The sequence below is a fragment of the Camelus bactrianus genome, chromosome 13 (assembly GCF_048773025.1).
Source record: "Camelus bactrianus isolate YW-2024 breed Bactrian camel chromosome 13, ASM4877302v1, whole genome shotgun sequence".
Taxonomy (NCBI): domain Eukaryota; kingdom Metazoa; phylum Chordata; class Mammalia; order Artiodactyla; family Camelidae; genus Camelus; species Camelus bactrianus.
In genome coordinates, this window is record NC_133551.1 from 16,383,636 (window position 1) to 16,398,229 (window position 14,594).

Sequence of the window (14,594 nt, forward strand, 5' to 3'; positions counted from 1 at the left end):
GTGTGACCTTGTTAAACTTCTCTAAACCTTAATTTTCTTACTAGAAAAAAATGATGATAATAATATCTACTACTAGGGTTATAGTGAGAAATAAATGATATAAGCTGCTTTATGTAATTTTTAAAGTTTTGATGAGTTTGATAACTCCAAAATTTCCCACTGAAATTCCCAAGAATATCTTTTTGTTCCTGACAACCCTGAGGTTATGAATATAAGCCAGCTCCTTATAACCTAATATAACATTACTCCAGTAGATTAATTTGCTATTTCTAGTTGTCCATTTACTTGCAATTCAGAAAACGTGTTAAAAATGTGCCTAATCTATAGATCCAGTGGTTAGGGATTTCCCTTAAAAACTACAGTACTATTTATTGATCACCATCTAAGTGCCAAGAGAAATCACATACAATGCTAAATCTCACAACTCAGCGTTATCTCCATTTTACAGATTAGGAAAGATTTTGAAAGCACCTGTGTAAACAGGTATAAATACGCTGTCATATCTATTATTATTTCTTTGAGAACACTTTTATTACTTTCTAGATCTCAGGGTGATCCTGACACCAGGTTAATAATATTAAGTGCCCGGGTAAGTAACCTCTGATCACCTAAGTAGCTAGCTCCTAAGTTCCCAAAGGATTTTCACTTAATTTATTTTTAAAAAGGGTCAGAGGAATAATTCAATTCCTTTCTCAGTTAGATAAATTTAAATTAGCTGTTAATATAAGCTTTATTTCCACAGGGAGTATGAGACTCCCATTTGACTATGCAAGTATAAATATTTTTAAATTCAAGAAGAGATACATATTTAATCTGAAGTATATTTTAACCTACAGAATATATAAACCAACGTGATTCCACTTTGTCTTTGGCTATATACTATTAATTGAAAGCTCATGCCATTAAAATACATTTAAAATACTGTCTTATAATCTGAAAATTACATTGTTAAAATCTAATTTTTAAGTACTTTGCTAAGATTTTTAATAGAAGTCTTAAACATTGTACATATGAGCATACATCTTATATTTAACACTACAAATAAAATTGGGCTACTGTAGTTCATTTAATATATATGTTTATGTTAAGTATATACTCCGACCTTTCTAATTTAGTCTTCATATTCACCTAATATATGCATCCCCACTCTACCCCAGCTCAGATACTCACCTGAAAGACTACACCCCAGACTAATCTCATTCTGTCCTCTGACAACCATCTACCTTTTTAGCTCACTTCCTTTAATACTACAACTCCAATAATCTTCAGACTTTACCAAGGTCTCCAATCCTTTTCATTATACTTCACACCATAATATTGCTTTTCCTCTTTAAAAAGCATATATCCCAAGGCCAAGCATTATGATCACCTCCTTGCACACACTTTCAGCCATCTGCTCCTCTATTATTTTAAGATTTTTTTATGTTTTTATGTTTTTACATACTGAAATGCTTACAGGCAGTCCAAACTTTCAAATGTATTGTATTCTAAAAGCTGACCTCCATTAAACATAGGTTACATTCTCTGCATCATGATTGTAAAAAAGCAAAAAGAGAAAAAGAGAACATTTTCTCTATTTTTTTTTTTTAATCTTGACCTTAGGTTTTACCCAACACATATTTTAATTACCTGCCTGGCCACCAAAGGCAACTGAAATGGCCACATGTACTATAAATCATAGGCCAGTTTAGTAGGTGAGAGTTGAAAAAAGGAAGGAAGAGAATGTAGAGTCAAAAAGCAAGAAAGAAAATTAAAGAATAAGGGGTGTGCATTTTTTAAAACAAATGAGAAGACAGACTGAATAAAAAAGGGAAGAATACTCAATAGTATAAGGTTCTTGCAAAAGCAAGAGGGGACGGGGTCCAAAGTAATGGTAGAGAGACTGGCCTTGTAGAGAAAGACGTATATTGTGGTGCTTTTTAAAAATATGTCAAAAATTCTTTGACCTCCTTCCATCAAAGGGTAGAATCTAATACAACTTCTTCAAATATGGACTCATCTAAGTGACTCACTTGCACTGAACAGAACACAGCGGAAATGACACTGCTTGACTCCTGAGGCTGGGTCATAAAAGGGAACCAGCTCCCGCTGGCTCTCCCCATCTCCCCTGGATCTCAGCCACCATGCTATAAGGAAGCCCAGGCCACATGCAGAGGCCACGTGCACGTATTCCAGTGAAAGTTCCAGCTAAGGCGTCACCCGCCTACAGCCAGTTTAACAAGGAAACGTGAATGAGCAAGTCTTTAGGCAATTCTAGGCCCTGGCCATTGAGCTGAGCTAGCTCCCATCAATTAGAGCAGAGACGAGATGTCCTTGTAGAACTATGCCCAAAGTGTACTTTCCCAAGCAAAATAAATGTTGTCATTGCTTTAAGCCACTAAATGTAGAAGAGATATGTGATGGAACAGTAGATAAATGGAATAGACAACTCCTCTATTGAAACAGAACAACAAGATAGATTAAATTAAAATACAGGAGATACAGATGTTTGATACAAACAAGTTTAAGGGGTTCTTGTATAATATCTTTTATTTTCTTTGGGAAATATAAGGCAAGATCATTGCTTAGAATGAGAGAGATAACGGGGATTTCAGAAGTGTAAAGAAGAAACTGAAATAGAAATTGTGATGAATAAGAAACAGAGTTAATCAGAGAAATGTGGTACAACTGTGAAGTCACGTTGACAGCCATTTGAGGTTTAACTTATGTGCCCCTTCCATGTGGCATTCTCCAGCAGTGCTTAGCCCCTGGCTGAGGGCACTGAGAAAGCAGAGAGCTGAGTTTAGTAGATTCTTGTTGGACAGATGTGATAAAAAGGCAAACGTGCAAAGGATTTCAGGGACCAAATAATCTCCACTGGTTAAGAAAGAAAATGAAAAAAGTGAGAGGTCTGATGGATAAATGGATGAGAGTTTCCAATGAAGAATGATCATAATGGAAATATTTAAAAAGCGAACAACTAAGAGAGGAGACTGAAAGCAGAAAATGACATGCTACATTAGTGATTCTTGAGTAGGCAATGAATATGACAAAGTTCCTGGTAAGAATGGCTACTTGAAATGAAGTGAAGAGAAGTAGGTAAGAAATAATGTGGTCAAGGAATTGAGATGCAAAGGTAATGGTTGGGTGATCCACACAGAATTTAAAGCCACCCAGGGTGAATGCAGGGCTTAGAGTATAGATAAAGATTGCGAGCCTGGTACCAAAATTTTTGATTAATAAATATAAGTGAGAAGAGATTGGTAAATGACAGCAACAAGGATGGGGAGCATACTGGTATAGCTAACTGGTACAGAATTTGTCTTGTTCTGTTTGGGCTATTACAATAAAATGCCATTGACTGGGTGGCTTATAAACAAAAGAAATTTATTTCTCACAGTTCTGAAGGCTGGAAATTCAAGATCTGGTGCTGGCAGATTTAATACTTGGTGTGACAGCCCACTTCCTCACTGACAGCCATCTTCTCACTGCTAACCTCACACAGTGGAAGGGGTAAGGGAGCTCTCTCGCCCTTTTTATAAGGGCACTAATCCCATTCTTGAGGCTCTGCCCTCATGGCCTAATCACTCCCAAAGATCCCACCTTCTAACACCATCCACTTGGGAGTTAGGAGTTCAATGTATGAATCTGGGGCAGACACAGACATAGGCCTCTAATGAGCAGAGGTTTTTTCAAGAGGTTGGGAGTGTAATAGTTTTTCCTAATCTAACGTCTTCGTAACTGTAGCCTAAGACCAATCTCTCCCTACCAACTAAAAGTGATGTAATTTTGATATATAAATGTCAAATAAACTACTATGTGCTAAGAAGAGAAGGAACGAGGTATCTTCTTGTCAAGTAAGTCAACTAGACTCAAATAGTCAATGTACTACAGAGAAAGTACCTGCTAACTGGGGAGGAGGAAGGGTAAACACTTCTAAAAAAGGCTTGAATTTTTTTTTTATCCATTTAATATCCAATATGAGCTTAGGAACTGTGTAAAATTTTAAAGATTAAAACACTAAACAAGGTAGACATTGTCTCTGCCCTTAAGGATCACAATATGTAGTAGAAGGAGCAGCTGAGAAATCAATGTGAGTGTAAGTGCCACAGGTACAGGTAAACATCTCCAAAATGGACTCAAAACCAGTTTCTATTTCAGGGAGTTACAGCCTATTTCCTAAGATGGTCTCAGAAATTCTATACTATTTCCTATATAAACCCCTGTGTTGTATTTTCACCCTAATATCAATCTCAGGCACCTGGGTATCATTGTGTATTTTATCGTAAATATCTGTATGTGTCCGTCTCCCAGCTTAAGGACAGGAACGAAGTCTTACTTTTATTACCATATCTGCATTTATGGACCAGCACAACGTCTGGTATAAGGCAGGCACTTACTAAGCACTGACTGAGAGTGACTACAGGATTGAATGAATGACAAACAAATGACTGTTCTGTCTCTATGACATTCTAGCAGTTGAACTATGGTTTATTTAGTAACCTCAAGACTACAGTATAAAGAGAGGTTCATATTCTTCCCCAGTTTAACATTTTGTGCCTTCTATGCAACCAGGGAGCTGAGCTAGGACTGGACAAGCTGAATTATTAGCAGAACTGGCTCTTACAAAAGAAGCTAAATAATATCTGTGTAGACATGTTCTCTCCAGTTTGCGGCTCACACACGACGGTCTGTTGAGGCCATATGGTCTTCTACTTGAATCAGTGGCATAGAAACTGAAAACTCTTTTTTTTAAGTAAGAGCCTAAAATAATGAGATCTCAAGACAGTATCTTTAATTTTTTGAGGTCAAAGTCCAAATGGAGAATACAGATTCGTCAAGGACTTAAAGGTTTAGATTCAGCAGTAGTTTTACTAGAAAGCAAAAGTTTCAGAAGTGATTGAAAAGTTAACACTATATGAATAGTAGGCAACAGGGAATATAACTTCAGACCATGGCCATAAAGCCTGGGACTTTATACCTTGGAACAGCAAAGTCAGCTAAAGCTATGGCATTTATATTGGATTTTCTAAGACAGCCCTAGTGTCAAATGTGCTAGTGCATCATCCATCATTGTGAATCATGAATGAGTGCATTTTTTTCTTTAAAGGAGCCCCAAATTTGATTCAGAAAATTATCCACATAGATTCAGAGCATTACTTAATATAATTTACATTATAACCCAAAAATTGTTACTACAGGAAACATGCTATACTTCCTACAGAATTCTCATGGTTGTGCTTTTACTTAGCTAAATCTTCCACTAGACTATGAGCTACATGAAGGCAGCTCTTTATCTCCCATCTCCCAGAAATAAAAAAAAAACAGATGAACAGATTAAAATATAAAAATTTAAGCTATACCTCTGTATCAGAGAAAACAACATGTTATTTGCATTACAGTAATAAACCTCAATTATCAGCAAGAAAAAGGTCTATTTGTTAATACTGATGACTCTTTTTGAAGCTGTAAGTGGCTGATAGGGTTTTAAAAAAGGCATTAACATTTTCTAGCAATTTTTAAGTTGCTAAAAATATTAGCTGAATTTATAAGTACAAATGTTTTTACCTTTAAACATAAATAATGAGTTAAATATATTTATTCTCTAAGCTAAGTTTATCAAGGTTTCACTGTACTTTTATTTGCTCTACAATTACCTTTTATAAGCTTTGAGGAATAGCCTATGAGTTCTAGTGTTTTAAATCTAGGTGAGCAATCCCAGATTTTCTCTATCTGTACTGTTTGGTCTGTATACTTCAATTGCATAGCCCTAATCTTTCTAGAATGAAGAGTTCTTTTTTTTTTTTAATTTATCCTCATACAATAGACCCTCAATTCTCTTACTCCTATTAGCAGTCCCTGATCTTAACTTTCTCTAGTTCTGCTATATGCAAAACACCGTAACTATACATAACATGTTAAGGGTTTTACATTAAGAGTAGAATGTTTTATGTTTGTTTCCAACACATTCCCCTGATGACCAACATTGAGACAGTCCCTTTACCTACAGTAGAGCATGAGAATTCCTTCAAAGATCAATACAGTAATTCATAAATTTGTTTCTTAGGCCAAAATTCAGAGACTATCATTCTTTCGGTACAGATCAAAAATTTCCCCTAAATACATTATTACTTTGTATTTGCTCACATTAAGACTCATTTGCCACTTCTCTACTCATATAATTTTGTGAGAACCTTATATAATGTATTCCCAAGTCCTGCTACTTTTTAAATGTACATCTTTCTTTTTTTAAAAAATAAATGTATAGGAATCATTGGATTATAAAGTTGGAAAAGACCCCAGCCTCATTATCAAACTCATCTTTCTCAATTTTATAGTACAGCTCGGAGGTATTAAAACACTTGTCTAAAGTGAACTAATGTAAAGCATTAGAAAACAGAATTTAGATTTTTCTTATTCTAAGTTCATATTCTTACTGTTAAACCACATTTTAAAGTTTTAATATCTATTTTAAAGGACTCTAGGGGAAGAATACTGATATTTACTTAGTACAACGTACGCTGGTACTGTATTTGACATGCTCTCTTCACTAGTCCACATGACTCTGCAAAGCTCGATAGCTTAGAGGATGCTTACTCTAATTATGAAAGTAACATTTCATCTAACTTTAAGTTATTTTGTTTATTTAAAGGTTACACTGTTCTCATCAGTGCTTTGACTTTTACTTTTTTCAAAACAAAAAAGTTACACCTTTAGAAGTTATAGTTCTTAATTTATAGAAGTTAGGTCAAATATCACACATAGTTCTATAGTTTCTAAACAGTTGACCTTAAAAGTAAAGCAAAATGAATATAAAACGTGGAAATGATCCTTTGGCCATCCAAGGTCATTTTCCCCCCCATAACGGGGAGAAGAAAAGACATTCCACATATAAAACCACCAATCAGAAGTCATTTCTCAGAAATGCCACAGGCACCTGTGTTCAGCATGCCCCCCCCCAAATCTGTTCCTCCCCTTGTATTCACTTCCTGATCCCATTACTGGCATCACAACCCATCCACCAAGACGCAGAAGCTAAACACTTGGGAGTTATTCCCAATTCCTCCTTTTCCTCATTCCCCACATGCTATCAGTAAAGTACAGCCTGCTCGTTTTTACTTTCCAAATTTCTCACATTTCAGATCCTTCCTGTATCCCTACCTCTGCCACTTTGATTCAGACCCTCAAAGTCCCTCACTTGAGTGAGTCTTTTACTTGATCTTCTTGCTTCCACTTCACTTGTTTCATGGTGACATCTTTACATTACCACCAAAGTAATTCTCTGTAAAATCCAAATTTAATCATGTCTGTCTCTTATTTCAAAGTCTACGATAGCTCCCTCATGTCCATGGGATAAAATTCAACCTCTTTTCATTATATGACCTCTGTCTACTTCCTCAGTCTCGTCTTTCATTATACAATCTCTTATTTTTCCTACCACTACCCCATCCTCTATCACTTAGTCATACTGGACAACTTACTTTCTTTCCTGAATATGCCATGCTGTTTCACTCCTCTGCATCTTTGCTCACTCTGTGCTCCCTCTGCTCAGAACACACTTCCTCCTGTAATCTTGCTGTTGAACATTTACCATTTTCAGTGCTCAACTCAAGACTCACCGCCTCTTTGAAGTCCTTTTTGAACCTCACCCCCACCCTCCTCAGTGGAAATAATCATACTTTCTATTGGCTCCCCCAATGAGCTTTTATGAAAATATTTTAACAGGTTTTCTTTTTTTTTCAAGTAAGTTGTTGACATGTCTGTCTTCCCCTTCTGAAATACATGCACTCTGGAGCAGGTACTGTATCCTATTCAACCTTTATGCCCATAGACTTGCAAAGTCTGTCACATACTAGAAGCTCAATATGTGGAATGAAAGAATGAATAAAGGAATGAACAAAGAAAAGAATAATATGGAATACTACTGGAGGAATATTGTTTAAATTAAGATAAACTACTCAAAATAATATGGTACTGGCCTAGGTATATTTACCTACCATAAATTCCACATTTTTTATTTAACATAATTTTTTCATTAAAAACCTAGGATTTATTCCCTTGAGGAAATGCGGACACATATATGTACTGACATTTCTTATCACCTAGATATATAATTTTATAAATTATACTAATTGTTTATTTTATTAATTTAATGGAATATCAAAATGATTTATGGTCAACTCCTAACTCTCTGACAGAATCTTAACAGCTATCTTGGCTTACCTAGGATCCTTTCATGTGCTGCTTCTGCCACTCAGCCTTGGCTTACTTTTCTAAGCTGGTTTTCATGCCTCTAATTATCCTGCGGCCAGCAACAAAAAGCAATAATCTGTTTATATCCTAAGTGGAGGACACTGACCAAGAGAACGGGAGAAATGGTTCCTGAATATGAGATAATTTTACACAGTAGATAATCTGCACAAAATGAATCACAGAATCATGGAACTGGGTGAGATAAGTAATCATCCAAATAATATTGCTATTTGCTTTGACTTCTCTTTTTTCTTTATTTTTCAACCCAAGGAAGGTCTTCTTCCAAAGATCTTCTGCCAATCCATTAAAATGGAACAAATATCTGCTACTGATTTTCCTTTTTAAAAAACTCTGATAACTGAAAGGTTTAAGGACATGAATGAGAGATGAGATCACTAAATTTTTCCTAATCAACACTTAAATCTTCAACATTTTTCAATAGAAATATATTCACTGAGATTCAGTATTAAAAACCAAAAAATTCTTGTAGAATCCAACAAGGAAATTAACTTTGTACATAACTTTTCAGATTATAACAAATTACTAAATTATAACAATCTATTCACCACATTTATAAATGCTTATTATGAGGAAATAATGAAGAATTAAGTTAATCCCTACTATGAGAAAAGATAAATTCAGCATTTTGTTCCTATATAAAAACTTATGGATCCACAAATCACCAAGATGACAGAATGATGGGTTGACACTTTCATTATATGTAAAGATACCTATGTTCTAAACCTGTGCTGTCCAATATACAAAACACTAATTGTCACATATAAGTTAAAAATTCAGTTTCTCAGTTGCCCCAGTCACATTTCAAGTGCTCAATACCTACCCGTACTTAGCGGCTACCACATGAGACAATACAGATAGGAACATTTCCATCACAGCAGAAAGTTTGATAGGATACTGCTATTCTAACCATGGTAAAATGCAAATTTCTAAATACTTTTAAAATGGAAATAGATGTTCAAAACGTAATTTTTTGATTGGCTATTTAACAGGAGGAGAAAGTATACATTTACAAATAAGAAAAAACTAAATACAAATATTAATGAAGGCTTTAAGTATATAAAATTAATTCCATATGGCTTAATTTGAAATTATACCATACTTAATCTGAAAAGACTTAAGGAAATTTACATTCTTCATCCTCATTTTACAGAAACTGAATCTAGAGGATAGTACAAAACAAAAACTCTTCAATATATTTACCATATCCAAATAAAGTCACTATTAAAAACTAAAATTTTTTATAATTAATAATAAACTGATTAACATGAAGACTAAGCTATTCTGTGTCTCAGATTTTCCATTGGCTATAGAGGCTGTTTGCACAATGGTTAGGATTTCAGGTTATAGGTTTAATGTTACTCCTTGACTTACTAGCTGTGCAACCTTAGGCAAGTCATTTAGGTTCTCTGAGCCTCCATTTTCTCATCTATAAAATGGAGAAACAACTGAACTACTTCATACGGTTGAAAAGATTAAGTGAAATTATGCATGCAAAGCCCTTAGAGAAACTGGCACATAGTAATCCCTTTAAAAATGCTAGTTTTTATGAAACTTACATTTTGATTGTACCTAATCTACTCGTAACTTTAACTTCCATTCACCTTCAAATTCTTAAGACAGAGAGACACTTTGGAAAACATTCAAAAATCATTATATGAACACTGGGTTACATGGCAGCTCTAACACTTGGAGTTATGGGAGAATCTGCATCCAAATCTCACCAACACTTCATCCACAGACTTCAACACCTTGACACTGACAGTTTAATACAAAGCCCCACAGGCAACATGTGGCGCGGGTGGGCGGGGCATCTAATTTTTTTTTAATTAAATAAATAAATACCCTCTCAAATTAAAATAAGTGTCGTGTGTTTTTATGTTGGGGACTGTGGGTAAAGTAAAAAGTGAAAGATATTTTGTAGGATAAGTAAAACAATTTTGAATGACAAGTTTAAAATTTCTCAGAGAATTACATGCACACTTATTTTTCTAAACTTTGTACTTCGGTGTATTAGCTGAAGTTTAAATAACTACATCCAAATTTTGAGACGCATATACTTTTAGAGTAATTTTTTTTAAATACACAGAACAGTTAGGTATATAAAGGTAAGAGTTGTTCTTTCATTAAGTTTTAAGACATATTAATACAATGTCCTAGTTCACTGTAGCAGAATAATAGGTACCCAACCTAATGGTACCTTCAGAAACTGTGGAGATGAAAATGGAATCTCTCTAGCTTTCAAGTCTTACCCCAAAATGTTTTATTCTAAGAGTAGAGGGATAGATTTCAACAGAGTGCAACATAAGCACCAGATGGTCAAAGCTGAACAAGACCCTTCTCAAATATTTTTATGCCCAGCTTCCTTCTCCTGGAATATTTTTAGAACTAAGCTCCAGAGTTACCTGCATGCGCGGCATGGGCCAAATCCTTAAATCCTAACAGACCTGATAGTTTTTAATCATCATTTCAAATCAAACATTTTCCTATTGGCAGTTTTCAGAGTCTTAATTTCACTTTCCATAATGTTAGCACTTGTTATGTTTTGCTTTTCAGTTAACTTTTATATGCACATTTCTCTCTCATACTAGACAGTAAAATTTCTTGAACTTTTACTTAGGGTCTCCAAATGAAATTAATATTTTGTATACAATTTGAAAATATATGTATTAATTGAGTATGCAGTGATGTCGAACGGAGTCAGGGCACCAGATTCTGTCCTTTTCTTTGCTATCACTAACAGCATGATCTCAACTCCAGTTTCTTCAGCGGTCAGGCTCTGGCTTTGAAATGGAATGATTACTTAGGCTGATCTCTAAAAACACTAATATTCCTAAAAGTTTATACAGTTTAAATAACTACATTCAAATTTTGAAAGGCATATATTTTCATGAGTAATTTTTAAAAAATATACAGAACAGTTGGGTATATAATGGTAAAAGTTGTTCTTTCATTAAGTTTCAAGATATATCGATAAAATTTGTTTGCCACAGTAGAACAGCAACTAACCCTAACCCTAACCTGATAACATTGCTCCAACTAAAATTACAAGCTGATCAACATGTGACATTTCAAATGACTGTCCCAACGAGACATCACTTGTTATTTTCTTTTATCACTTCACAACATTTATTCAAACTACTATAATGAGTTTAGTTTCCATAATAAACTTAAGTTTCCATAAATAAACATACATAAAAAGCTGGCTAACATACTTAAGAACTAGGCTGTCACTAACAATGAAAGCTTAGGAAAGAATTTATTAATAGGAATAATTTCAATCTATTTAGATAAATATTAAAGTTTCCATTCTGTTTTCTGTAAATATACCAAGATTATCCCACAGCTATGAGCTTCAAATTAATACTGTCTAGGGGAAAATTAGTTTGATAACTTAATAGAAATATATAGATCACAGAAGAGTCTACTATCATTGATAAAAATATAAACACTGTCAAGCCAGCACCTATTAATGAAAATCACTAATATGATTCAATTACCAAGCACACTCTTTGTAATACTTAGCACGTTTTATCTTTAACTTAATAGATAGAGCTTTAAGTTAAAAGGGAAAATGATACAAGGCACAAATAATTGTTTACACTTTCTGCATTTTTAACACTTTCTTTACAGTTAGTTACTACATATGTGCAATTTTAAAGAATCACTAAAGTTCTACTTCTACTTTTTTAAATCTCCATGTCACATATTAAACTTTAAACATTAAACTTTTCTGGAGCTCCCCAAAATTAACACCAAAACTTTAGTGGTGAAACATGAACTATATAATCTGATCTAACTATTCACATTAAACGCAATGAATGACTAAATCTTTCCAAATCAATTCTGCCTATTGATATCGAAACAAGCTATTTCCTTCATGATAAGTTATGCAATTAACCTAAAACATGTTACAAACATAAAAACATTATTAAAAGATGCTATTTATACAAATGGGGAATTAATCTTCAGGCATTCCCTCAAGTGCTGAGTGAGATGTCACTCTTGGTAATATAACAAATACCACTTGTTATCTGGTCATTCTGAATTATAAAATCTGAGCTGAACCTGGCAAAGGCAAAAACCATTCAGTTTCATTGACTGATAAATAAAATCATATAGCCATACAAAAATCCATGATTTTTCACTGTTGGGTGTAAAGCATAGACTGCCTGCACTTTCAGCTCTTAGAAGAAATCCACCGTATTCTGGAAGCACTTCAAATCAAGAGTGGCCTGTAAGTTTTACAGACATTGTAGCAAATCCTTGAATGTCTCAAGAAAAGGCAAACCTACCTTGCCTTTTTTTTTTCTCTAATGGATAAAGTTGCTATTTACTCACTAAATATTTTCCACTCCTAATCTCAAAAGATGGAGGATCTCTAAAGCACAGTTGCCCACTGTGGATTAACCTCACCTGCGGAGGGCCCGACTAGCAGTGCTTCACCTGGTGATAAGGTTGGGTTGGACCCAAGTGATGGAGGGAAAAGAGCCAACTCTGCTCACAGCACTACCTGTGGCTCCCAAAGAGGGGCTCCAGGGGATGGAGCAGGGTTAGGATGGTCCAAGAGACTTCTTTAACTGGACCCTATTTGGGGAAACGTCTAAGCGTGTGTGCGTCCCCCTGGCTCCAGAGAGAAAGGGACTCGCGAAGACCGCTCTCCTCCCTCGCCCTCTGCATCCGGCCCTCCAAGCTCAGCCCTCAAGCCGGAGCTGGGGGAGGGGGTGGAGGAGGAAGGCTCCCGGTCCCCAGGGCCCCCCGAGCGGCTCCCGGCGGCCGGCGCGAGGCCTGGACCGTGCCCGCGGCCTCCGGGCTCCGACCCGCAGGGACGCTTGCTGCCCCGCGCCGGCCTGCCCGCCCCGCGGGCCCCCAGACCCGGCCCCTGACTCACCGCTCTCCACCTCGCTGCCTTTCTTGGCGGTCGCCGCGTTCCCCATGACTGGAGCGATGGAAGGAAGGGGTCAAGGAGGGGAAGGGGGTCCGAGGCCGACCCCACCGCTCCACAGGCTTAGGCAGCTCCCGCTGCTGCACGGGTCAGAGCGCTCAGTGCTCCCGGCGCTGGCGCCCGGAGTCCGGGCGGGAAGACTGGGCCGGCTCTGAAGCCAGGGCTTCAGCGAACTCCTCAGCCCCGGAGGCAGCTGCTGTAGCGGCGGCGGCAGCGGCGGCGGCGGCGGCGGCGGCGGCGGGCAGACACTCCCCCTTCCCCCGCCCCGCCCTCCCTGCGCGCCCCCGGCAGCCGCGCGCCCCGTCCCGGACCCTGTCTCTCTCCCCAGGCGGGCGCGCGCGCCGGAAGTGACGTGCCAGCCCGGGACCCGGGCGGCGGGCTGAGGGGGGCCGGTCCTCGGCGGCTGGTCCCGGTAACCCCGCCGGCACCTCCGCGGCCCACCGAGCCGGGAGGGACGTGGAGGCCCAGGCCTGCTCGCGAATGCCCATCCCCGCGATATGGGAGGCGGCGTGGGGACCGTTAGCTTTGAGGAATCCGTCGTCTGTCAGCCTGGCGTCCCCGTGGAGCAGGGCTGCGGGAGGCCGTGCAGGGGCTCGGGTGGCTGTCTCTGTGTCCCGCATCGTGGCGGCTCATCACTCAGAGGCTGCCTTGGCCCCACCTTCCCACAGGCCGGAGAGGACCGCACTGGTGGGGAGGAGATCTCCCGGAGTGGGGAGCCCTCTGGTTCTCGCCTCGGGACCTTGCGGACTGGTCGGTATCAGCCGGGGGAATAACCTTGTCCCTAATCTGGATCGTGGTTCCGAGCATCTCTTTGCGTCGCGGATCCAGGTATTCGCCGAGCCCACCACGATGTCCTCCCAGTTCTTAGGCACCAGTCACATGCCTTTTGATGTTTCCAGTTAAGCTTTCATTCGCTGTGGTTTTGCAGGATCGCCCTCACAGGTTTTGTCGTAGCTCAAGCGGAGAGAAAGTGTTACTGTTTCTGCAGAATGCCTTTTGATGTTTGATGTGAGTCATTGTATTTAGCAAGTCTCTGTGTAGAGGTCAAAATAAATGCATTCCCAATTGGTAGTTGCGTTTTTATTAATATACATCTTAGAGCACTTGAATTTGTGAGTAGTTTTACCTACCAGCTAATTTACGTGGCACTCGGGTACTTTTTGTTGCCTGTTCTTTGAACTTCGCGCTGTGAGCATTTATTCTAAATTTGGTGTATAAGACTAACCCGAGGGGCAGAGACTACATAAATTTATTTTGTGTCTCCAGCACCAGGCATGTAGGTGTTTAACGGATACCTGTTGACTTGAAAGTAAGCAGAGGAAATCTCTCAGAATTTTTTTTTTTAAATATCTAATTACTGACAAAAATGGAGTGTAGTTTCTCAGTAAGTTCTTCCTGC

At 38.0% G+C, this 14,594-nt stretch overlaps 1 protein-coding gene across 1 annotated transcript in view; it reads right to left on the reverse strand.

Annotated features, from left to right (window-relative positions):
- PRKACB (protein kinase cAMP-activated catalytic subunit beta) overlaps positions 1-13,454 on the reverse strand; it is a 116,933-nt gene extending 103,479 nt beyond the window's left edge. Inside the window, exon 1 of the mRNA XM_074376139.1 lies at positions 13,142-13,454. Within this exon, the coding sequence (XP_074232240.1) occupies positions 13,142-13,187 (46 nt within the window). The 5' untranslated portion in view covers positions 13,188-13,454. The remainder of the gene's footprint in view (positions 1-13,141) is intronic.
- Positions 13,455-14,594: the final 1,140 nt, after the last annotated feature.